Here is a 26961-nt window from a genome sequence, read left to right on the forward strand (position 1 = left end):
TCTTTTTCCTATTTGTAGTGGAGATGAGTGGTACCCGGTGGGGTCTTCTGCTGTTGTAGCCCATCTGCCTCAAGGTTGTGCGTGTTGTGGCTTCACAAATGCTTTGCTGCATACCTCGGTTGTAACGAGTGGTTATTTCAGTCAAAGTTGCTCTTCTATCAGCTTGAATCAGTCGGCCCATTCTCCTCTGACCTCTAGCATCAACAATACTGGATGTTTTTCCCTTTTCACACCATTCTTTGTAGACCCTAGAAATGGTTGTGCGTGAAAATCCCAGTAACTGAGCAGATTGTGAAATACTCAGACCGGCCCGTCTGGCACCAACAACCATGCCACGCTCAAAATTGCTTAAATCACCTTTCTTTCCCATTCTGACATTCAGTTTGGAGTTCAGGAGATTGTCTTGACCAGGACCACACCCCTAAATGCATTGAAGAAACTTCCATGTGATTGGTTGATTAGATAATTGCATTAATGAGAAATTGAACAGGTGTTCCTAATAATCCTTTAGGTGAGTGTGTGTATATATATATATATATATAGTGGCAATACAACACCAAATAGACAAGAGAGAGTTTTACACAGACTGCTTGTGAAGACACAGAAGCTAGCGCTGCTTTGTTTGGGCCGGCTTTATAGTTTCCTGGTTCATGACATCACCCGCCTCTGACGTTCCACCACACCATTGGACTGATTTTATATGTGCTTCAAGACATCATCACGCAAAGCGTTCCCTTAGCGTCAATCGACGCAGTGCGAGTTCCCTTGAAAGGGAACCAGCAACCAGCATCCCATGCTGGTCCCAGCGTGCAAAACATACCTTACGCCGGTGACCAGCAATGTTGTTCCCGTTGATTCCAAATATGTTTTTACTTGCACACATTCAGATGATGGCTACCGCATTTTATCTTCTTGTTTTTTGTTCAGTGTCTCACACTGTGTTTTTAACCATTTAATGGACACATTAAGGGAAAACAGGGCAAAATTATTTATTTCCATTTTGTTACTCCTTAAGGTAATAAACACAAAAATTAATCAGGTAGTGTATTGAACTTTTACTGTTTTGTTAAATATGTATTCTATGTGATGTATTGAACCAGATATCTGGCTGCGTTTCTCAGAAGCAATGTGCAGGTTTACGGTGCATTTGGGAAAGGCCACCCTGGTCTGTAGTAGAATATATGTTCATTTTCAATTCAAAACCGCTATGCTAATTTATTAATAATATCATGATTAGAAAAATAAATTGCAAAAACAATTTCAATTGCACATTATTTTAAGACAAAAAACCAAGTTCAAGTTAGAATGACAATCATGGCCTGTTCTAATTATTCATATTAAACCCACAATTAGTGTGTTTAGGGTTCTAATCACTATAATATAAGTTTTTGTTTTAATAAACCAAAAATGCATCTGTTTGTCAGAGGATGAGTCAGGAGTGGGACACATTTGTTTGCATTTTCTTTCATGACTTCCCTAAAACAGATAGCGAGAACTGGCAAAATCATTCATGGCAAAAGTGGAGACACAATATGATATTTTGAAGAAAGTTGGGGTCCAAACAACATCTTAAAAAGAGAGACATATTTCAAAAATATCTTCATTTGTGTTCCACAAAAGAAAGTTTTTCTCAGAAGAAACAGGAAAAGTGAAATCTCTTTAAGAGCAACTAGTTAAATAGTCATTCAGACAACCCTGTCTAATCAATTTTGAAGATATGTCATTTAGTGCATTCCCAATTACGTTGTAGGTTTGCCGAAATTCACCTTCTGTCATTATGTGGTTAACAAAATAAAGTTTCGCAAATGAACACAAATCTTTAAAGACAGATCCTGCTGAGATGATGACACAAAATGAATGTTGTTCGCACCACATACGGCACTTACGTCTGATTTAGCAAATTTGGATGTGATTCTTTCCTTAATAAATGAGCAGCTCTCAGCCACTGCGGAAAGGAGTCATGGGAGAGCGGGGAGGCGAAACGCTAACATCTCATTTAATCAAGTGCCTTCTTGAATTGGTTTTCTCCCAAAAATGAATGACTGCAAAGAAAAAAGCAGACCAGAGCAGCGTGGTGCATCATGTCTGTCCCACAGGTTTATTGATCATGAAAGCAGATTGCCTTCGCTTCTGAGCTGACTCTACATGGTACTGTTAGTCAGGGGTAAACAAAGCAAGACAGACGCCTGTGTTTCATGGACACTCTGAGAGACACAGACATTATTCATCATTCCCCAGCTGATATGTTCCATTGATAGCATAGTGTGGGGGATAAAATTCAGTGGCAGCCGGCAGGCAAGAAAATCATGACTAACGACGGCGCATAATCCTGCCTGATAGATGAAAAAATGAGTAATATGTTAATAGGAGATGGTCTTTCTCTCTGTTAGAAAGTCAAATTTCCTGCAGGAATATCAACAGGTGACAGGTGATATTACGGAGAGACCTGGCTGACATGTTTTTATCTGTCAGCATCACTTTTTACAACAACTCTGGTCGGGAATCAGCAAGTACCTGGAAATACAAGGTTAAATTGACATTGCAGTCACAATACAATTATAAAGAGATTCTCTGTTTAGAGTATAGATATTGAATATACAGTATACAGCAATCTTTTACTTTAAGTGGACTTTGTGGAATTACAGTCCTAACCAGACGCGACACACGATAAAAGGTATATTTGCCATGTTAATCAGAGTTTTGTCATAACCAGCTGCATTGGCAATACAAGGCTACTCTATTTTAGAAACGGTTTCTATTTTTGTGATGTTGAGGCTGGACAACAACACAAAGTATGACAATGGTAATCTCAGGTTATCTTTATGTGCTTTATTTAATGTTATATGCGTTTAATAAGAGTTTGAATACAATTTTGTGTGCCCTTTATAGCCACACTGAAAGCAACAATGAATAATCCACCTCAGATCTGTAAAATAAATTAAAGAAACATGTACTCTATGTACTTATCCTACTGGAATGATGTAATTTCTACACTTCAGCATCTCATTTGCCTTTTGACAATGACCAAGATGGTCATCATGGGATTTAACTATGTCAGTAATGTAAAATAAAAATAAAAACACAGATTTCAGGTCTCCTCTAAGCTTTATTTAGAGCTAGTTAATCCAGCCTGCCTCAGCTGCAAAATGTGGCACTGCCACGGACTCAATTTAATGGCCAGAAAGTGAAGGGACGTGACAATCATTGTCAGTTAATGCCTTATTAACTTTGCATAATATTATAAACAAAAAATCATAATTGTCATGTCGTTTGAAGCTTTGGCTCAAGCAGTATTAGATCTACTAAGCGGACGCTTCTTGTGCTCTGTGCGCAACAAACTGTTAGAGCAAAGTCTGTATAAGCCTATCTGAGCGACAGCCGGACAATAGGTGTGCTACATGATGAACATGACCTTAAAAACCTGATGTTAAAATGTATATGATATCCTAATAAGATGTTTAGATAGGAGGCACATAGTTGTGACAGCATAGAATATGAAAAGCAGCAATCAAGAAGAACCACACTTTCAAGCTCACAATAGTACAACATCAATCAGCAACATTTCCAAGTCACATTTAATGTGCGTTGCTTTACACCAGTTCCTTTCATAATACTTCACCAGCTAGACTCAAAGAAAGCTGCTTACATTAAGAGGCAGCAGCCACAGGGATTGACTTTAGCAGTATTTCAGTGTTTGAACAGACTTAGAGCAGGACATGGCACAGCACAGCGAGAACTGTGTAATGTTTTGTTCCATGTGATTCCAGCAAAGGCTTCCAGCAACTGATTTTCAGCTTTTGTCTCTCCCGCTGTAGCAGAGAAAGATTATTTCAGCACCATGGAGAGCGACATCCATTGGAGGACCAGCTAGTGAAGCTGCTGCATTCATACAGTATTTGGTGTATTCCAAATCAGATTTTTTGCTTGCGTATGAATTTAGACTGGATAAATTAATTTCAAGTACTTTAAACAACCTATGGCACTATGGCAGCTTGGCATCCTAAACAACCAATAGAACTAAAAGTAAACATTTCTAAGTAAGTGACGAGGAGATCAAGTAGCTAAAATGTGACATGCTATACTGCAAATTAAGCTTGAGCTTAAATTTTAGTTAATATGAATTAAGAGACCTAAAGGAAATATTGTACTTTTAGAAATTAGTTTGTCACACACAGAAGTACCATGCCCATTCAAACTAAAAGAAGCACATGCACCTCAGAATTTTGAGCCAAGTGGATTTTAAATGCAACTCACTAAAAGAATTACCTGAAAATATTTGAAAATTAAATTGCACTATTATTGCTAGTTTTTTTAAAGTATGTAAAACTGCCATTTGTAATACCTTGAAATAAATAAATAAATAAATAAATATGCTTGTAACATTACCTAAATAAAAAGTTGCCTTGGCTTATACAATCATATAAATAAAAATGAATAATTTTTTTTATTTATATCAAGATATTATTGTGTATGAATTTTTGTATAAATTATATATATATATATATACACACATACATACATACATATATATATACAGACATATATATACACACACATATATATATATATATATATACACACACACATACCATTTTAACCAATTTTCTCACTGTTAGCAGATATACAAACAAGTACCCGTTGCACCCACGAACAGGGCATTTAACCCCAGCTTGCTCCAAGGGTGACTAACCAGATAATAAGAGTTGCTTTATACTAAAGCATCAGTTAAATTACTACTTGCATTACTAATGTGGGCCTATACAGTGTGAGATTCCAAATGGCTATGGGTAACAGGTCATTTCTCAACTAACTTATACAGCATTAGAGTGACCTCCTCCAAATGACTCATCTCATTGTGTGCATGTGTGCGTTCTTGAGCTCACAGTGGCGAATGTGACACTTTGCTCAGGGGGTAGAAGCTTTAATAGCACATTAATGTCATCCTCCATCACACGCTCATGTTCTCCCCACCCGCTCTGCATGGCAGCTCCCTCCAGCGTAACTCCAAATAAACAATTATCATAACTGCCATGGCTATTAGGAGCAATGAAGGGAAGACTTTAAGAATTTAAAAATAAAAAAATTAACTAAAAGACATATACGCACAACATCTATATTTAAGGATGTTTCTGCAATAGCATGTCTATTGCATCTAAGGTTTGAATTCCTTCACATGCTACCCTTCCTGAGGAACCATTACAGGTCTTTGAATTGTCTCATACCAATGTTTCAGGGCTAACATTATTTCATTTTTTTATTTTCTCTCATTATATACTGCACTCTGTAATGTAGAGCAGCATGATTAATCATTAAAAGATTGCAATCTCGATTCAAATACCCACATAATCTTATTACTAAATGACAGTGATTCAGCTATGTCTATTAAACCTTTGAAAAGTATCACAGTGAACATTAAAATCAGTGTTGGTGCTGTCACTGAGCCAGAGAGAGCAGTTGTCATGTATAGGTATGAAACAGCTTCACAGTCTTTTCAACCACACAGTATCATTATTTGTTTGTTACAATAATTCAAATGATCACAGAAGTACTGGGATAAAAGCTTATTGTCAGGATATAAACACTGATGTCTACGGTATCAAAATAGAGTAAATCACCTTTTGAAAGTAACTTGACGTTTCAAATAATTACATCGTTACACCAGTGGTGTCACCAGGTGGTGACAAGTGACAAGTGATGTATTTGTCATTGAATCATTCATTTAAGAGATTCGTTCAAAAATGCTGAATCATCCAGTAATGAAACAAGAGAAGTATTTATGAGTCATTGAATCATTTATTCAAACCAATTATTTTTAAATGAGTTACACATTACTATTTTCGACCCTGTTTCCCACTCTTAGAATTAGGCTATTTTTGTTACGGTACCATTAAAGTCGCAATGAAACGAAAGCTGTGTAATATATTTTGTTCCGTATAGTGACATACACACAAGCGAAATGTATTATTGCAAAAGAAAAAAAAAAGTAAGGCGAGCCAGAGTTCTATCCATTGGTTGTTGATTGGATTAAGGCAGATCTGAATGTGAGCTTGCAGTGGATTGTGAGAAGGGGCGGAGTTTAACTAAATGATTGGAGAAGATCAGAATATGCCACAGTCTTTCGTTTTACTGGAAGATCGAGGTTTGATTTAAAATTACGAGCTCAAAAATAATTAAATAAATTATGCTTGGATGAATCGTTCACAATAAGATCAATAAGAAGCATTTAGAAAATAGATGAATTTCCATTTCATGGCAAAATATTAGCTGTTAATTGTTCAACAACAAATGAAAGCTAAATGAATGGTTTCTGATACACAACAAATTACATATGTAAATATGAGGGCGATACAATACATAAATGTCTTTATCTGAATCTTTTAAGAGAGATTGGAAACTATAAAGCGTACCGCTAGAAAGAGCATTGTGTAACCCTGTTGAAAAATGGTTTAGTATGCGTCACCTCTGTTGAATCTGTTGACTTAAGGCTTGCCAGTTAACAGCTATCTAAAATTGAATAGCTTTCCTTATGAATATTAATGGCACGAATTGTTCACCCACGCCCAGAAGTCCAACTGATTTGCTAAAAGTTAGATATTGATAAGCAGGTGCTATATCCATTGTAGGATTACCGCTTACCAGTTTGTTCAGTCTACTGCTTACGCTATTGGTTAGCCAAGGCTTTTACTTGGTCTTAAAGTTGTTTACACCAAACTAAAACTGGTTTGGTCAAAACCAAAAAACACAATGATTACCTCACAAAAAGTGGAAAGGACTAACTTAGAATTTTAAAATACATATGGCAAGGACATATTCTCTCCAGTTAAATGGTTGCTTCACCCCTTGCTATTAAAGAAGTCCAACAGTCTGAAACTTGAAAGGCACAGGTTTTGCAGGTCTGATTTAAATGTGTAATTTCTCATATCCTCCCTCTCAAAAAAAATAAAACAGCAAAATGAAGGTTAATGCCCTGTACTTGTCCTCTTCCACTGCCCTTGCTTTGCAGTCAGCTTCCATTTGTTGTGCTGCAAAAGTCCTCTCTCTCTTTCTCTGTCCTTCATTGGCAGTCAGCTTCCATCTATAGCGCAGAGGCACTTTCTCAGAGAGAAGCTTTTTTTTCTGAGAAGCTGTCGCTAACAGATGTCAACACCACATCACATGTCAACTCTGACACGTCATAACTCGCAGTAGTCAGCTGGCTCTCTCTTCCATGACACAGAGCTGGACTGAGCCACATGAGCTACAACTGCCCTGAAGCTTTGTGCAGTCATTGAAAAATGATTTGAGACCGAGGAAAGAAGAAATTAGTATAAATAGAAAAGAAGTGACACAGTAACAGGGCTTTACTCTTAGATTTGTGTTTAGGAAAACTTGTAGCACTAAATTCAAATATTTATAGGCACAATCACAATCAGTTTTTTAACGCTGCATACTGATCCAGTCCGAACAAGCAAATGGAGTAAAATACACAAAGCAACACAGGATACACAATTCAAATTCAATATATTTATGCACAAGCAAGCACTGAAAAATCTAAAACATGTTATTTGATATTTGATAAAGGATATTAGATATCTTTTAGATCTTAAGACGCATTCATTTTTTCAGTTTCCATTGAGTTACCAGCATCAACAGTAGCCACAGCTGATCACATTATAAACCAATATATATGTAACACGGTTTATAACATTCATTATTCATTAAAAAAAACTTTAATGAAAATATTGAAAATGAAAATATGAAATGAATGAGACATATAATATGGCCAGCTTGGTGAATAAATTTACCATAGCATGCATGTAACAGTTTTGTATGTGAGACAGAGCCGTCTGTTTGTGTGAAGTGAGAGTTTGTTGCGTCTAGATATGCAGCGCTCTGCTTCCATTGCATTCCCAAATATATTTGCGCAGCAAAAGCAACTAGCTACTGCTTAAAGTTTGACACATTTGAGCGATAAAGAAACATGCATGACTGAGTAAAAGCACAGAATGCTATTAAGCACAACAAGGTGCGAAAAATAACTTGATGCAGTACTTGCATGCTGACTCAAGCTTTGTTTTTATTTTCACAAAGCAACGCAACTGTCCGCTCTCTATTTTACTATTTTCTGATATAATAGGGGGATGTTTGAAGAAAAAATCCTCTAAACCAAAAGATGTATGATTTCACATTCAAACACACTGGAGCCTCGTCTTCGCTCTTTGCACATGCATATGACGAAGACGTTTGAGGAAATAATATTCGATCGAGGTATTTTAGGCAGGTCTGGATCAGTGTTCTCTGCTATATAGAATAAATTGCTTTGTGGGAGACTATAAGTTTTGTAACTTTGCAGATCGTATCCATGCACAAACAGATACATAACACAGTTAAGGGAAAGGAAAACATTTAAATAATCATATGACCCCTTTAAAGTATAATAGTGGAATATATAGCACAGTTTAAAATAATTCTAGGGAAAATACAATATGAACAAGAAAAATGGGCTCTGAGCAGCAAAAGGTTCAACATCTGCAGCACAAAAAGTTAACATACAGCATTTGTATTGTAATTTAACAAGAATAAATTATATAATGTTTGTTAATAGTATTGATAATTATTACATTTACCAGTATGAAATGAATACCAATTAATGAAAGCAAAACCAATGTTTTATGAGGTGCACTTTTTTACTTGATACAATTTACTAAGGTAAAGAATATGCTTATGAATAATTCATTTTGTTATATGACGTTTGCCCAGAAGGCCTAACTAACGAAAGCAGAACTAATGATGGCTGAAAGGCAGATGATGTTAGGTGAGTGCTAATAAATTTGCTAATTAACACATCCATATGGTGAATCCTACTAAGGTTGTCAAGCAACTTTATATTTTAGTAATATGTGACCCTGGATCACAAAACCAGTCACATGTAGCACGGGTATATTTGTGGTAATAGCTAACAATACATTGTATGGGTCAAAATTATATATTTTTTATTTTATGCCACAAATCATTAGGATATGAAGTAAAGATCATGTTCCGTGAAGATATTTTGTAAATTTCCTACCGTAAATATATAAAACATTTATTTTTGTGAGTGAATGCAGCACAATCGCGAGCATAAATGGACAACTGTAAAGGCGATTTTCTCAATGTTTCGATTTTATTGCACTCTCAGATTCCAGATTTTCAGTTTCAGTTGTATCTCTGCCAAATATTGTCCTATCCTAACAAACCATATCAATGGAAAGCTTATTTATTCAGCCTTCAGATGACATATAAACCTCAATTGAAAAAAAATTACCCATGTGACTGGTTTTGTGGTCCAGGGTCACATATTAGTAATATTCATACAAAAAAAATTAAGTGAATGTGAAAATACTAATAGAAATACTAATATTTAATATATAAGTGGGTACAATTCTAGACATTTAATATGCATATGCCATAAAATGCAGGTTTTCTCAGTTGGACTTGGAAAGGAATAAAACAGCAGCCAATCGCAGTGTGAAAGCGAACAGTATGACATGACAACTACATCAGTCCCATTATAATCAATTAGGCTGTTCAATGCAAGAGTGATAAGACATACAAGAGTTTTTATTCTGTGTTTTATTATATATATATACTTTCACAGGTTTTGAGTGGATGACAGTTGCAATGGTGAGCTCATATAATTGCGTGAGAAAAGCTAGGGTTTTGAGCAGGCAACAACTCTGTCTGTTTGACAGCTGCATTACGATATTCATGTGGAGCTGAAAATAAAGAATGAAATAAAGGACTCTGAACAAAACCACATGCTTTAATGTTGAAATAGAAATTGCTCTCTTTTAAGTTGCAAACACCACAAAGTATATTTCAGATCCTAGTTAACAACTCCCACTCATTCAACCCATAAAACTTCAGGAACATATTGACTTGATTCTCGACAATAGCAGCCATTAGAATGTGACACTCCATTGCAAAGAAGAAAAGCATGCAGACACACTGCCAGAGGCCAGATCTTGTCATTGTTATTTTGTCACTGCTGCTTGGTCGCCAGGACTCAAGGCCTTCACTTCAGGTATGACAGGGACACAAAGAGCTCATTATCAGGTCTAGGCATTGCCTGTGCCCCCTATGATGTTTAGAACTTGTCTGGATCTGCCTCTTTCTATTTGCCTCTAATCTATAGACAGGAAGAAAAAGCTTTGTCTAGTTTCTGGTCACATTCAATTGGATTCTCTCTCCACCGTCACTATCAACACAGATTTAATTTTTTTTTTTTTTTTTTCACAATCCACAGGTTATAATCCTAAATGGAGTAGTCTGTGGGGCTTATTTGTGTGCTGCTGCATAGAAGTTTCAGCTTGTCATTTATCAGTAAAGGACAATAATAGAGGCACAGCGAGCAGCGCGGCAGTCGTGTCTTCCTCCTTTGGCAAATCCGTGATAAATGACTTAGAGGAGGATGATTTTTCATAAGATGGTTATGCTCTATAACTGTTCTCATGGGCTGATACTGCAGAGCCTGTAACAAATAAAACCTGAGGTAGTTCTCCAGGATGAGGTTCATCGAACACTTTTGAACATTTCAGATCTCTTCCCCAGTCAACACTGAAGAATAAAAAGGAAATATTACACATTTTTATAGATTGTTTCTTAAAGCAGTATTAATGCTCATGTTGGAAGGGAAGAAAGCATCTTGCTGTTTTACCAATCACTGTAAGACTAGCATAAACGAGACGTTTTTCAACTCCTGCTGTGCTACAATTTAGCCAAGCAAATTACTGAAGCACCAGGGATGCTCAGTAACTAGCATCATAAGCGACATTCGTCACCTTAAGGGTTGGATTATTAAGGCATTCAGTACATCAGCAATTGATTTGCTGGGGCAAAAACCGTAAGAGAGCATATAATTAGCTGATGTATTAAACATGTTTTTGTCACTGATTATGGCACTAATGTGCAAAAATATTACACTGCACAGATATATCCATCCATTCATGGAATTTCGGCAATCATGGAATTCACAGCAAATTTGCAAGTACCGTCAATCACAATGTGTGCCTCCAAGCAGGAATAGATGGAGGCACTATCACTTTGCTTACAATAATTTGCAACAATAATGAACAACTTTGCTCATGAAAATTTCCAGTGTGTATCAGAAGAGACATTTTATAAATAAAAGATAACTGTTAGCTGGTCATTAATCACAAAATGTACACTACCATTTAAAAGTTTGTGGTTGGTAAGATTTTTGAATTGTTTTGAAAAAAGTCTCTTATACTCAACAAGGTTGCGTTTTTTTGATGAAAAATTCTGTAATAATGTGAAGTATTATTACAATTTAAAATAACCAATTTAAATACATCTTAATACAAGTATTTAATAGAGCCATGTAATGATTATTATCATTCTCATTAAATTGTCCATTTGTTAAGAGAGACTCAATATGAATGCATATTAATCGTCAGTTCTCACCAATTCTTCCCATCTGTATTGTCAACAGAAGTGTTAGTAATTGCGGAATGAGAGGAGCAATATTTGTGTGTTGTAATAGGAACTTTATGGAAGTAAAATAATGTCAAATGTTTTTGAAATAAAAAGCCTGTTGAATTGCACTACTTGAAAAAAATAGGCATTGCATTAACCATGCTTGCATTTTAATGCATTGTATTTTTAGGGCTTGCATTTTTATGGGCTGAAATTCAGCATGGTTGAATATTTAAGCTGTGAATATTTCAATTAAAAACATTTCAAACACCTTTTCATTATTAAAAATTCAATAATCCATATTCACCATTCATATTTCACTTCCAAAATATTCAAACTGTTTAAAAATACAACCTATAATATTCAACAGGCAATTTTCGGTCCATTTTATTTCGCTTTGCAAATTCGCTTCCACAAATTCAGTGGTTCAAATTCGACAGTAAATTCAACATTGACGTCCAGGAACTGCAGGAAAAGCAGTAGATTGCCGAGCATACTCTCCATCTGCTGTTAGTCGACCTCACCAGCAGATGGTGCAAAAGCGCGTGTTGTAGACGTAGACCAGCAAAATTAGAGCAAGTCATTCATTCATAAAACTCATTTACAGCAATGTAAGTGTATTTGTGATTATTATGACGGCTGTTTTATGCTAAATTCAGTGCCTTCACGGTTACTTTTCCTGTGTAGCCTACATGCATCTTTCTCTACCGTGAACAAGATTATAATGTTATTCCCCGATGCGGATGTACAGATCCAATGTTATATTTTTGAGGTTGACATATATTTCTCTTGGTTGTTTAGTTGCCTTAACTTTATATTGTGACGATGTGCTGCATGCAGGCTATTAGGGTTTCCCTCAATACTTAAGGATTCCCCTGCTGGACATATACAACGCTTAACGTAGCTTAATGGACTACAGTGATGTAAAAGACCAAACTCGCAGGCAAGCAGATGGACTCAGAATAACGCGCAAAGCTTAATGCTGAGCGTTTCCCAGTGATAGATTGGCATAAAGATGGCTTGATGTTGGACATTCGCACATTTAGGGACCGTCTCTAAAGTGTATACGACATTGGTATACACGTTTCTAACTCCGATAGCATTTGAATAGAACGACTTACAGTCATAAAACCAACTGTAAAGTGTTAATTTAGTGTCAGGCATACTGCGCACCCTTTGGATTTTTGATATATATTCAAATAAATTTAAGTTTGCTATTGAAGATAGAAACGTGTATGCCAATGTTGTATGCAACTTTAGAGACGGTCCCTAAATGTGCGAATGTCCAATATCAAGCCAATTTTACATTTAGTCATTTAGCAGACGTTTTTATCCAAAGCGATTTACAGTTAAACTAACAATAGGACAACAATATTCAAGTACTGTTTAACAGTTTAAGCTAATGCAATACACATATGCATATATGAAGAGAAGCTAATGCAATACACATATGCATACAAGAAGAGAAGAGAAGAGAAGAGAAGAGAAGAGAAGAGAAGAGAAGAGAAAGTGTTAGTATTAATTGATCAAGTGTTGATTTTATGCCAGTATATCACGAAACGCTCAGCATGAACTGTGCGCGTTAAGTTCATATTCTGAGTCCATCTGCTTGCCTGTAGCCTACAGCCTACTTCCCTAATAAGGTGCAAGATTGGTCTTTCATATCACTGTATTAGTCCATCAAGCTACGTTAAGCGTTTGTCCCGACAGAAGGGGAATCCTTGAGTGTGAGGTATTGAGGGAAACCGATTATAATCCTGTTCATGGTAGAGAAAGCTGATGACATGTAGGCTAGAATACACAGGGAAAGTAACAATGAAGTTATTGAATGAAACATAAAAACAGCTTTTGTGTGTTTATCATGTTTTTCGCATATACTGACACAGATAATCATTTCCATTTTATGAATGAATGTCTTCGTCAACAACACACGCTTTTGCACCCCCTGCTGGTGAGGTCGACTAACAGCAGATGGAGAGTATGCTCGGCAATCTTCTGCTTTTCCTGCAGTTCCTGGACGTCAATGTTGAATTTACTGTCGAATTTGAACCACTGAATTTGTGGAAGCGAATTTGCAAAGCGAAATAAAATGGACCGAAAATTGCCTGTTGAATATTATTGGTTGTATTTTTAAACAGTTTGAATATTTTGGAAGTGAAATATGAAAGGTGAATATGGATTATTGCATTTTTAATAATGAAAAGGTGTTTAAAATGTTTTTAATTGAAATATTCACAGCTTAAATATTCAACCATGTTGAATTTCAGCCCATAAAAATGCAAGCCCTAAAAATACAATGCATTAAAATGCAAGCATGGTTAATGCAATGCCTATGTTTTTTCAAGTAGTGCAATTCAACAGGCTTTTTATTTCAAAAACATTTGACATTATTTTACTTCCATAGAACTTTATCTGCAATAAAACATATTCTAACTAAATAAACTTTCTGCCATTACAAACATTTTCTGTCACACCCATATGTGTGCGTTCACCAAATTGAGAACCACATTAAAGAAATGCCAGTTAATGCACCATGGGAAAATATTAAATGAATTTGATACAGAGACACATTTGAGTTGATCAACACTGTCTCCCGTTTCTTTATGAAGGAGAAAATCAGCTATATTTATCAGCTATAAACATGACAGTCCCTTCTGCTGGCCTTCTGTCATCTGTTTTCTGTTCCTAACATAAAAGTGAACATAAATTAATATATATATATATATATATATTTATATATATATATATATATATATTTATATATATATTTTTTTTTTTTTTTGCTACAATAACAAACAAATCACACAAAATAAGGTAACATTTTAAGTCCAGAGCCAGACATTGTCACACAGGTAAGTGGACCCTGTCCAAAAGGTTTGGATTGGTACCTCTCGATCTGCACATGAACTAAACTCAAGGGCAATGTGTTGCTGCTTATCTGTCTGCCTGGTAAATAAGAGATCTTATCTTCCGCTTGCGATGACATTGAAGACCCATGCTTTAATCAATAAAATCCAATTCTTTGTAGATCTGTGGCTCTGATTAGCGTCCTCCTAATCCTATCACCTTTTTTGTTATCCATTATGGTGGCATGGTGGGGTGCTATAAAGGATGTCGTTATCACTGGTTATGAGTTTAGCACTGATGTAAAGCTGGCAATGTGATTGGCCGAATGGAGACGTCCTCTGGCTCTTCTAATTGCAAATCCACTTGGGTCCGGACTGATACATTTCATCGCCTTGGCAACACTGCAGGCAGTGAACCTGGTAATGGGGGAAGTATATTCTCAGGAGAGGAAATTACTGCTTTCCATATTGTGGCTGGACAGAGGCAGAAGGCCAGTAGGCAACGGTGAGCAACCTGTCCTAAGACATCTGCTCCAAATCTGTTGTACAACAGATAGCAAGCTAGATAAAGAAACAAAACTTTAAGTGGAATGAGCATGTGACTTCATAGAACCTAATGCATGCCATTTCACATATGAAATGTGATCGTTGTGGTTCGTCATTTATGACCACTGAGCCAGACTCAAAGTTGTAATGATGATATGTCCTTTGAGGACAACAGTGTGATGAATCTGTGTGCAAGGATACGTGAAATGCAAATGCTCAAGGGTGCAGAAATAGGGGTGAGAAAACATGCTGCAAAGTCTAGAGCATGCATGTACAGTATCGAGATGAAACTGGGATCAGCAAGCAGAAAATCTGTGTTAAATCGGCCAGCCAGCTCACCAGATGAATCATCACCTAAATAATGTCACCTGGGGACAAAATGGTTCCAGGCTTTTCTGACCAATTGCTAAGCATATAATCAATATAAAAGCAGAAATTGAGACCATCTTAAGATGCTTAAGATGTAGCTTCCTCTTCCTGTTCTAAGCCACAACAATCCAGCACTAACTGAGTACAGCCATATAAATGTATGTATTTAAATCAGTTATTAAATTAGTTATTAAAGTAATGTTTAAAACATAGCAAATCACTTTTTGTTTGGCAATGTATTTACAGTATGTGATGGTAGCAAGCAAGTTTGCCTAAACTTCTCTGACTTTTCCCACATGTAAATGAGAAAATAATTTGTTGTGATTTTTCATTTTTCAATTATAAGGCCCTCAACAATTTCACAGCACAGCAATCACACAATAATGAACTTCCAGCAACAATTAAACGGCTCCTCCTGCCACAAAGCCGCCATGTGAGGCAAACACCTATGTGGACTAATCACGGTATGCATCAGAGGAGCTGGTTGGATTAGGTGATTTATTTTTTTGGTAATACAAAAGCAGAAATCCTCTAATAAAAGCACTGTCGAGTGTGTACCTATGACAGTTCCTGTAATTCAGCCTAAATTGCACTGGAAATTATTGTAGCCGGCAAGTTGCCAAGGAAACATGAAATTAACTTTACAGAACTTACAAAACAACATTACAGCCGACTTCACAGGTAGAGAGAACAAAATTTTATATGAGGTATTTTTTAGCTACATTTTTTATAGTCATAAAAAAAAAAAAAAAAGATTTTCGGCGTATTGAAGCATTGGTCAGTGCACACTCTATTTCTTTTCAACCAACTGCACAAAGCACTGATGTCCAGTGATGCTGAATGAGAAACAAGTGAGTACTGTATTATATCACAGTTCTGAATCACAAGCATAAAGAATAGCAATGTTATTGTATAATGACAGATGTCAATATTGCATTGCATTGCCAAATCACACCAACAGTGATCTTTATTCATTCACAAGAATATCACAATGAGCATCTAAATGTTTAAACCTCTTCTATGATACAGACTAACTGGGAAATAACCAGCTATAGTGTGAAGATGTAAGGACTGATTTTCCTGCTAAGACAAAACGCACCCTGCAATAAAGCAATAAAATGCACCCTGGACAGCAGATAGCAAAGACAGAGCACAGGACCTTGCCCTGCCCAAACTTATCTCCTTGTCTCCTTGTTTGACTTCAACTCATCCCCCATCTCCCTCCTCAAGTCACTGAAAATTCATTAAGAATGTCTATATATCACATATGGTGTATCTTGTGAATATGTTGTTTTTTCCTTTTCATGTTTGGTAGCATTTTAAGTGTCTTTGGTAAAATGGTCTTAATTTCATTGCAGTCATTGGTTTAATGAGAAAGATTGAGAACTTAGGAGAATCCGGTTCCCCTCTCTGGGTGATATCTCCTGAAACCAGGTGCTACCCCCTGGGGTACATGGATTGACCCAAACAACTCTAAACAATATTTGTATAACCCTTTTTGTTCTGGTCTGGGTGTTTAAGGCGAGGTGTCATAGCAGTCTTTGGGACCCTTTACCAGGATCCCCCATACAGTGCTGTTTCAGTGTTTTCCTGTTGGAAAGCCCTGACACACCACTGTGTGTCTCTGTCAGGAAAGCATTACTTACTTTTAGAGTCATCTTATAGTAAATGTCATGTATTTATTATTTCTGAATTGGCTTTTAATAATTTACTTGTGTAATTGGCATGATACATTTTTACCTGAAAAATAAATGTTACATCTTGATTTATTCTGAAGTTTCAGAAATCATAAATTTTAGTAGATTAAAAGTGCAGTCAGGTGTTTCCGCAAATCTTTGTCCAGGATAGATCAAACTGAAGGCACTTTGAATGGACCATGGGGCACATCTTAGGAAGACCTTCTGATTTCTGACTATTCCCTGACTTAGCATGTTGTACGCTGCAACTATTATAAAACATTACACCTATGGGTCAGTAGTGAGCGGCCGCTTAGGGTAAAATAATTGCACTGCACCCTCTGACTATTTCAGGACTGGCTAGTTTGTGATCGTGAACGCACATTCGCGACATGACGTCTCAAAGTGACACTAGGTCCGTAATGAACGAATATTTGAAATTATGAGATGCCCAGAATAATCAAAGATCTAAATTAATTCATAATCAATATTTTTGATAATTTTCTAATCAGAAACACGATCTAAATTTGATTATCATTTGAAATTGGAGTCAGATTAAGCGTGGAGCTAAAGTAATATTGAAACTAAATTCCAATAAATGAAGTGAAGTTCACTGGAGCGCTGAAAAGACATACACGCATTATTCCTTCGCCAGGCCGTTGGATTCCGTCGTTGGGCCAATGGGTGGTCCTTACAAAGACAGCAATAAATTCTGAAGAAATTTATGGACTAAACATCACAAATTATATAGTAGTGAATAAAGTTAACAAATTTTACCAACTGACCAATTAATTGTCCTTTTATCATATTTATTCCTTGCTGAAGTATACAGATGGTATAAATACAGAGCAGAAAATCAAAGAGAAAAAAAAGATTCACTGGGGAGCTAACAGGTCACAGATTTAAGTGAATTTGAACTACAGATTAACCAATAGGCTTGCCTGGATATACATAAAATATTCCTTGGAAATAAATGATTAAGTAGGAGACAGTAAGCAGTAAGATCATGTGCGTCTTACCAGTGTTTTGGTCCATGTACTCTTGTGAGGTATGTTGATTCTGATGGACCCATTCCCCGTTACATTTGAAGAAGATCTGCAGGGAAGGAGTTGCACGGCAGCGCAGCTTGATTGGGTTGTTTTTGACTATGTAAGCATCCTCAGGCTCTTGCAGGAAGTAGGGTAATGTCCCACCAACTGATGACAGGGAATCAGCAAGGGTATCACTGACAGCTCCTGTAAAATAAATGAAAGCATGCAAGAAATGAGCACATTTCTCCAGCACATTTATTCAGAATTTAAATTTATAAAATCTTAATTTTAGGACAATTTTTTTAATTAATTAACATCCCAGACACATCATTTATATGTGTGCCTAGTACTTACAATTATTTGATGAAATATCTAAATGTGGTCTGCATTTCATACTACTTCAGATTTGGAAATATGGTGCTTTTTCCTCTGGGGAATGTTCTTAGCTTCCCATTGATTTTAAACTGTGTGCCAAAGAGACAATTGCACTAAAACAATTCGAGCCATTTTCTACTTTAAAAACGCATTAGGTTTCCCTGAGTGCTTTTGTGATGAAAAGAATAAAAGAATTAGTGATGGAAGAGGGTGCGACTGATTGCTTTGTGTTTGACTGATGAGCTAAAATGCACCTCGGTGCAGAAGAAAGTGAGAAAGCTTTTCCTTAGGCCAAGTGTTTGTTTTATTTTTCTTTCTTTCTGCTACCATTCTCTTTAAAGGAAGGAAGAATTAAAACTGTAGAAAAACCAATATAGAAGAAGAAAAATAAAACAGGTTAAGGGGTGTTGATGATAGAGGGAAGAAAACAGGATTTTATGTAGAGATATTTTACATCCATGCTATTTTAATAATAGTAATTGCACACGCATCCCTTGGACTCTGGAATAAAACTCGCTGCTTTTGAGACACCGGCTGTAAAGTGTTGAATACTGCAAAGTCTGTCAGATGCGTAAAGTCCCATGAAAGCCATTAAACAAGCAGCTAATTCAACTCTGCCCACTGAAATCTAATGGTCTTTCATTCTATACCACCTCTGACATTTGCTGTCATTTGAAATGGATTGGAATTTATGGAATTTAGGCAAAAACATACACACTGGGTTTCCATGTTTTATGGGGACTTTCCATAGACTTATGGGGAATTTCCAATGATTTTTATACTGTGCAAACCATGGCTCTGAACCGGTATTAGGAAACAAACAAAAACGGAAACGAAAGAAATTTTGACCTGAACAAACAAAAGCGAAAATGAAATCAAGTTTAAACATTTTAAACAGAAACATTTATTTAAATTACCATTATACCGTTTAACGTTATGTTATCTTTGAACTTTCTATTCAAAGAATCCTGAAAAAAAAAAAAAAACTCTTTTCACTATTTATGGTAATAAGAAATGTTTCTATGAATACTATATCAGCATATTAGAATGATTTCTGAAGGATGCGACAGTTGTTTTAATTTGTACTATTTCACAATATAATTGTGTTTTTGATCAAAAAAAGACTGAAAGACATTATTAAAAAATCTCCAATAATCATTTGATAACTATAGTACAGACTATAATCATGCAACCCTAAGTGCAACCAAATTTATGTAGACTTTGTGTAGACTTGCATTGGAAGTACAGACAGCAAACACCACCTCATATAGTTAGATACCACTGTCTGGACGGCTACTATAATAACCCAACAGCGTGAATGGCCTGGTGACCTTCCAGCGATTTAATTGCAGTCAATGTGAACAGCACTCAAGCGTCATCTCTCTAGCTTGTTTGTGAGAAATTTAGTGTTACAATTGCCCCTGGTCTCTACTACTTAACTTCAATCTTTAGACAAATGCACTGTGATTAAGAGAAAAGCAGAGAGCACCATTCCCCTCTCATCTTACATGATTTTCTAGACAAGCTTTTCTGAGGGGCAAAAATTTGCTGAAGAGTGGCCATGTTAATTATGTATAAAATTAAACATGCCAACAGTATTTAACCTCCAATTAAAATAATAATAATTCGTTGTTGAATGCTCTTTTGCTGTGTATTGAAAAACAGCTTGAATATGCACGAGAAGTATGACATTATTCAGAGTTATATTCCTAGGAGTGTGATACCTAGTTCACGGTGAAGTGCATTCAGATATTTGCAGAATCACCAAGTGGAAAAGCACAGTCACACTAGGGATGTCAGGAGAATGTCACAGATCACCCCATGCCATAGGTAAGGAGGCAAAAGCAGGAAATCTTAGATGCACAATATTACACTGGGTTTCAAAGTTCAAGGTACAAAATATGGAGCTCACTCTAAATAATTCAAAAATGAAATGTTACTCTTCCTCTGCAGATGTTTGCTGGCAGTCTCATAGTGGGAAGGAATTTGTCTTGGTTGCACAGATTCACTGGGGGGAGGGGAAAACCACACAATTACATCAGTTTTCAAAGCATATTTGACTTCAGATCCTTCGTGAATTCTGGATGTTTTTGTCCCCTGTGACTAAAATTGAGAGGGTGAAATCTTTGATGTCAAAATCAGTTCACAGCTGTTATTTATTCAGTTCAGTATGGGGGTGATAACAGTTAAAAATTCTGGAATGTATCACATTCACAGTTAATTTTTAATTGTATTTTTCTCTATGCATATAGACCACTTCCCTAAAGCTTGTTTTGAAAGACAAATGGATTTTAACAGAACAGGCCTGAAGCTTCAATCACATCAGTTCCCTTCCATTGTGTAAAAACGTGAATATCCACAGCATTTTGCTCCCAAGTGAAAGAGAAAGAGGGACACAATCGTGCTGTGCAGTGTTGCAGATAGGTGGGTGACAAGAGCTGAATACGGCGACATCACTTCCCTCCGCTACAGAGGGTCGATGGTAGAAAAGGCAGCCACAACCTTTGGACAGAATTCATTATTCTTCCTAGAATCTGTCTGGATCTGCCACTACAAAACCGAGTGCATCGCTATATTAGCTTGTTTCATGCAAATGTCTACCCTGCACGTCACTTGGTATATCTCCAATTTAAATGGTTCCAGTTAATTTAGTATTAGAAGTACAATTTCCTGTGAGTAGTCTGATCCTTTCTATACCAGCACAAACACACTTTTTCCCCATATCTGTTGCTCAAATAAATTTCAGTGATGAATAGTGTAAAGTGCCGGAGAAAGCAGGCGGAAGCGAGGATCTAAACGCAAGGTTTTAATGAAATAGACATAGAACAAATAATAAAGAACTTCAGGGATAAAGAAACAAAATCACGAGCATGACAAGACTAGAAGCAACCCTTACATGTACAACAACTGACAAAGTAACAAGTGAAACACATGGGCTATAAATACACAGGGACCAACAAGCTAAACAAGATAACAAGGGGGTGTGGCTAATTAGAAACACCTGGGGATATTAATAAACTAGAAAAACTACAAAGGACTACAAAACATGACACAGAACAGGAAATAACTAAAGTCCACACAAGACGAGGGAAACACAAGACAGGAATCATTACATAGCCCCCCACTTAAGGAGTGGATTCCAGACACTCCAGAGAAAAACAATAGTCCAGGAGGGTGGTGGATCAGAGGCGGATCCGGGGGCGGGATGGAGGGCCAGGCCCATGGAACGGAAGAGGGCCTGGAGACTGCGACAGGACGAGAGGCCGGGTGGAGCAGCCAGTGCAGGCGACCAGGGCGGAGCAGGCTGTGCAAGCAACCAGGGCAGAGCAGGCTGTGCAGGCAACCAGGGCGGAGACGACCCCTCAGGCGGCCAGGGCGGAGACGACCCCTCAGGCGGCCAGGGCGGAGACGACCCCTCAGGCGGCCAGGGCGGAGACGACCCCTCAGGCGGCCAGGGCGGAGACGACCCCTCAGGCGGCCAGGGCGGAGACGACCCCTCAGGCGGCCAGGGCGGAGACGACCCCTCAGGCGGCCAGGGCAGAGCTGAAGGGCCTTCGGGCGTCCAAGGCAGAGATGATGGACCCTCGGACGTCCAGGGCGGAACAGGAGACCACCCCTCTGGCGGTCCTGGCGGATCAGACTGGTCCGGAGGTGTATTGCCCCCCCAAAAAAATTTCTTGGGGAGGCTCCCCGGTAAAGAGTCCTGGACCAGCGATGGAGAGGGCCTTGAGCTGGGCAGGACCAGCGGCGAAGAGGGCTTTGAGCTGGGCAGGACCAGAGGCGAAGAGGGCTTTGAGCTGGGCAGGACCAGCGGTGAAGGCTCTGTGCTGGACGGGACCAGCGGTGAAGAGGACTCTGAGCTGGACAGGACCAGCGATGAAGAGGGCGTTAAGCTGGACAGAACCAGCGGCGAAGAGGACTCTGAGCTGGGCGGGACCAGCGGTGAAGGCTCTGTGCTGGACGGGACCAGCGGTGAAGAGGACTCTGAGCTGGGCAGGACCAGCGGTGAAGGCTCTGTATCAGCAGAAGTGACGTGAACAGTCTCTGGATCGGAAGCAGCGACGTGAACAGTCTCTGGATCAGCAGAAGCGACGTGAACAGTCTCTGGATCAGCAGAAGCGACGTGAACAGTCTCTGGATCAGCAGAAGCGACGTGAACAGTCTCTGGATCAGCAGAAGCGACGTGAACAGTCTCTGTGGCGGCCATCTTGTCCGAAGACACAGGCTCAGCAGACGTGACGTGAACAGGCTCGGCGTCGGCCATCTTGTCTGAAGACACAGGCTCGGCAGACGTGACGTGAACGGTCTCTGTGGCGGCCATCTTGTCCGAAGACACCGGCTCGGCAGACGTGACGTGAACAGGCTGTGCAAAACTTTACATGGACTTTTGCTAGTTTCTTAAAATGTATTTTACACGTGAAAACGACATGAGGGTGGGTAAATAATATGTGAACTATCCCTTTATCTTCTAGGAAAATTTAATCAACACCAAGTTCAGCAGCAAGACAACAGTACAGTTGGCCATCATAAAACACACCTATTATAAACACCTTCCCATGTGCAGATTCAATGATGAACAGTAAAGAAGTATAAAATAATGAAAAGGAGGTGTGGAGGTTAAAGGGGCCTTGCATATATCCAACTAGGTTCGAGTTCACACTGATTCCCAGAGTGCTAATTGTTGGCCTTATCCTTTTAGCAATGCCTGCACACTTACTGCAATAAAAGGTAATGGATAATTGGCACAATCAATGCTCTTTAAAAACAGAAGCCATTCTGGCTGCTCCTCCTGGCTGCTCCTCCTATGATAAATTAGCATAAACGCAAGTCCTAATAACTAACAAGCAAGCCACAAATAAGGCAATCATTTACTCATGCTAGTACATTTTACTACAACCTCTGCAAAGGTGGTCCACAGCTTGTCCAACAGGCAGGGGTAGAGAGTGTAATCTTTATTTACTGCTGGATCACATTTGGCTATATAATATTCTCTGCAATGCATGCTTATGCTTCTCTGTAATGGACAGTCTGTATTAATATTTGTGGGCATAATTGTCGGTGGTGGTAGTTATGTTTGAGGCCTATAATACAATTTTATGTAGTAGCGTGTGTGTGTATGTGTGTGCGTCTTGTGTGTGCGTCTAGCAGAGACAGCGCGCATCAGAGAGCGCACGTCAGAGAGAGCTCTAAGTGATATTGATGTTGGTCTCAGGTTGGGTTCGGGCTGAAAAATTGCAGACGTTTTCGGGCTGGGGCCGGATTAGGGCTTGAAAACCACGGGCCAGGTCTCGGTTAGGGCTGGATGTTTTGCCCCGTGCAGGGCTCTAGGCAGTATGCTAGCTGTAGCCATTTACCTCCAGTCTTTGTGCTAAGCTAGGCTAGCGGTGGGTGCGTCAGACAGAGTTACGGCACGCACAGAGATGAAAAAGGTATGGACTTATCTAACTCTGGGGTATAAGGTGAATAAGCCAAAGTCCCAAAAAGTCGAAGTGTTCCTTTAAAGGACAAGTTCGGTATTTTACACTTAAAGCCCTGTTTACAGATCGTATCTGATGAAATAGAACGGTTAAGATTAAAATTTGGACACATGCTGCTGTCCCGAGAATTTTAGGTTTATTTCGCTCCCCCCCCCCCCCCCCCCCCCCCCCCCCCCCCACCTACCCCCCCCCCCCCCCCCCCCCCCACCTACCCCCCCCCCCCCCCCCCCACAATGGTTGTCTATATGCACTGGAAGATTCCGTCCTAAAAACACATTAAACTTTCGTTTACAAAGACGTGAAACTCACCGAGTGGTCAAGGGGTGTTCACTGATATGTTCCATCAAAAATCGCTGAGAAAGATGCATTCCAACAGGTTTTATCGTAGTTTTTGTCCAACTCCATTGACTTGCTGTGAGACCGCAGCACCTTTACGGTATTACTCCGCCGCTTCTTCTTCTGTGTATTCAATGAAATGCCCGTGGTTTGCTTGCAATTGGCAAAGGTGCATTATCGCCACCAACTGGGCTGGAGTGTCTATTATTCAAGCTCTCAACGGAAGAATCACGGGTGTGACGCGTTTGGCAAAATAGGTCCACAAAAGCGAAATAAACCTAAAATTCTCGGGACAGGAGCATGTGTCCAAATTTTAATCTTAACCGTTCTATTTCATCAGATACGATCTGTAAACAGGGCTTTAAGTGTAAAATACCGAACTTATCCTTTAAGGCTAAAAGTAGCTCCTAACTGGCAAATTTAGGAGCAACTCCTAAAAATAATGGCGTGTCACTCGTAACTTTAGGACTCCTCATTTTTTTGACTAAGAGTAATTCACGAAGCATTTTAGCCCTAAAAGTAGCACCTAAGCCTGGGACAGCTTAAAAGAAGTCGAGAGGACTCCTAACTCACTAAGACCTATTCACAAACCGCTTTTTGTGGCATTTTACGTTGCGATGTTTTGAAATGCGTATGTGGCGGCTACAGGAGCTTCCAATCGCGAGGGAACAATTTTGCATTGTAGGCATAACTAGGGATGCAATAACGCCACCAACAACAACCAAAACTGGGCTACTCATTGCATGTAAACTAATTGTAACGTTTCATTGTGAATCAAATTAAAATGTTCTTCTCTTTGCAAACGTAGGCAGAGGCATATAGTGACAGATTAATTCATTAATGTTGCAAAGATATTGCATCAATCCATATGTTTCATTAGGCTACTAGGCTATTTGTTTTGCCTTACTCTTTAATCATTTAGGCTATTTATTCAGTTATTCATCATCTTCCGTCCTTCACACTACTTGTGTAGCGCACGCATTCTCAGACCTGTCACCTGTCACTCATCATCGTAGGGGAGCTGTTTGGAATCATTCCCGCGTTACAATCATCAGCCAATCAAGGTGGTCACTTCAGTCAAGCTCGTGCATGAGTAATGACGTCATCCATAGCAACGAAGACTCACTCTTAGTTTAGGAGAAGTCATTTTTCTTTACTAAGAGTAGGTCTGAAAGGCGTTGTGAATAACTTTTAAGAGAAAACTCCTAGCTAAAATCTTTTAGTGCGATTTAGGAGTACTCCTAGTGGTAAGATAAAATGCTTTGTGAATACGGCCCCAGAACAGTAATGCTTGTTTGTGATAATTGGCCAAAGCAATTGGAAGTTTACCAGATATATAAGGACACTGCAACAAACAATTTAATCCCCCAAGTCTTTCAAATAAAAAATATGGGACTATATTGAATATACTTGTTTGATTAAAAAAAAAAAAAAAACGTTTTTAAGCCAATAAATTTTTAGAATTTGGTTGAAAATAGTAAAATTAAGAACATTTAACCCACCATCAGATAATTTATTGACAAGGATGCTTTTCTTAATTTTATGAGGTTTGTTTCTCCAGATGAAATTAAAGAGTAATTTATCCATTTGTGAGCATATATCCTTTGGGGCACTAAGTGAAGAGAAAAGATATGCTGCTCTCGAAAGACCTTCTGCCTTAACTCAATAGAATTCTCCCTTGAATAGAAAGATCTCTTGTTAACCATGAGTTATATTTCTTATGTATTTTTTCAATAACAAGCCTGAATTTAAAGTTGATCAGTGCATCAGTGGTTTTAGAGAAGCTATTAATACCTGAGGTACCTCAGAACTATCACCAAGAAATATTGTCGTGTCATCAGCAAGTTGCGATATTTTTAATTTGTCTTTCATGAATTTCAATTCCTTTAAAGGGGTGTTGGTTTATCGTATTACTTAACACTTGAGCTACAACTAAAAAAAGAAATGCAGAAATTGGGCTGCCTTGTCGGATGCCTCGGTTTATTTCAAATCTGGGAGATGTTCCGTTAGCAAGTTTAATAGAGCTATTACTACCATAGTACATAGTTTTTACACTTTTTATGAAAAATTCCCCGAAAAGTTAAGGAATCAAATATAAACTTATGGCTTACTGTATCAAAAGCTTTTCTAAAATTAAAAAATTAAAAAAAAATTAAAGGGTCTCCATTTAGTAAATTGCTATATTGTACTAAATCAATAACTAAACGAATATTCAAGGAAATATGACGTCCTTTCATGAATCCACATTGAGTTTCATCAATTATCTAATTTAAAGCATTTTTCATACAATGCAACCCTAGTTTAAGTTAGTGATGACTTTTTGATTCTCTCCATGGTTTGCTGGATTTCTGTTCTAACAATGTCATATCCTCCATGATATAATGGAGGTTAGGTTATTTTGCACAGCTAATTCTAGTTGAATTATTAGTCTGATTCATAAAATTGAGCTTACTTGTCATATTTTCCTGCTATTTTCTTGATCTTAATCTATTTCACCCACATAAAATAGACTCATCAAAAACAATTGAAATTGACTTGTTTCAAAAACTTGAAAAAATTACTCCTAACTTTTCAATGATATGTATGCTCATTTAAAGAAGAAACTAAATGAATCCTCTGAATAAAAAAACAACAACAAAACAGACATTTATATGTCTTTATAACAACCAAAATGTTTCACAGTGTTTCTGTCAGACTGATGTTGTTGACCATGCCTGAATTCAGTCATTACGAGTCAGTGCAACACTAAACCTCTCATTCTAATAATTTTAAAGCACATTTCCAAATAGCTCATAATGTGTCAGCAGCAATTCCCATGCCAGCTATTTTGGCCTCTCCAGCTTCCTGTAAT

The 26961-nt window shown here is 38.0% G+C and overlaps 1 protein-coding gene across 3 annotated transcripts in view; it reads right to left on the reverse strand.

Moving 5' to 3' along the window:
* Positions 1 to 26961, reverse strand: part of unc5db (unc-5 netrin receptor Db) — a 206204-nt gene that overhangs the window by 54713 nt on the left and 124530 nt on the right. For all 3 annotated transcript variants that reach the window (XM_082169790.1, XM_082169789.1, XM_082169791.1), the window contains exon 2: positions 17911 to 18126. In XM_082169790.1, the coding sequence (XP_082025916.1) occupies positions 17911 to 18126 (216 nt within the window). The remainder of the gene's footprint in view (positions 1 to 17910; positions 18127 to 26961) is intronic.

The sequence above is a fragment of the Leuciscus leuciscus genome (assembly GCF_965113295.1).
Source record: "Leuciscus leuciscus genome assembly, chromosome: 5".
NCBI classification, from domain to species: domain Eukaryota; kingdom Metazoa; phylum Chordata; class Actinopteri; order Cypriniformes; family Leuciscidae; genus Leuciscus; species Leuciscus leuciscus.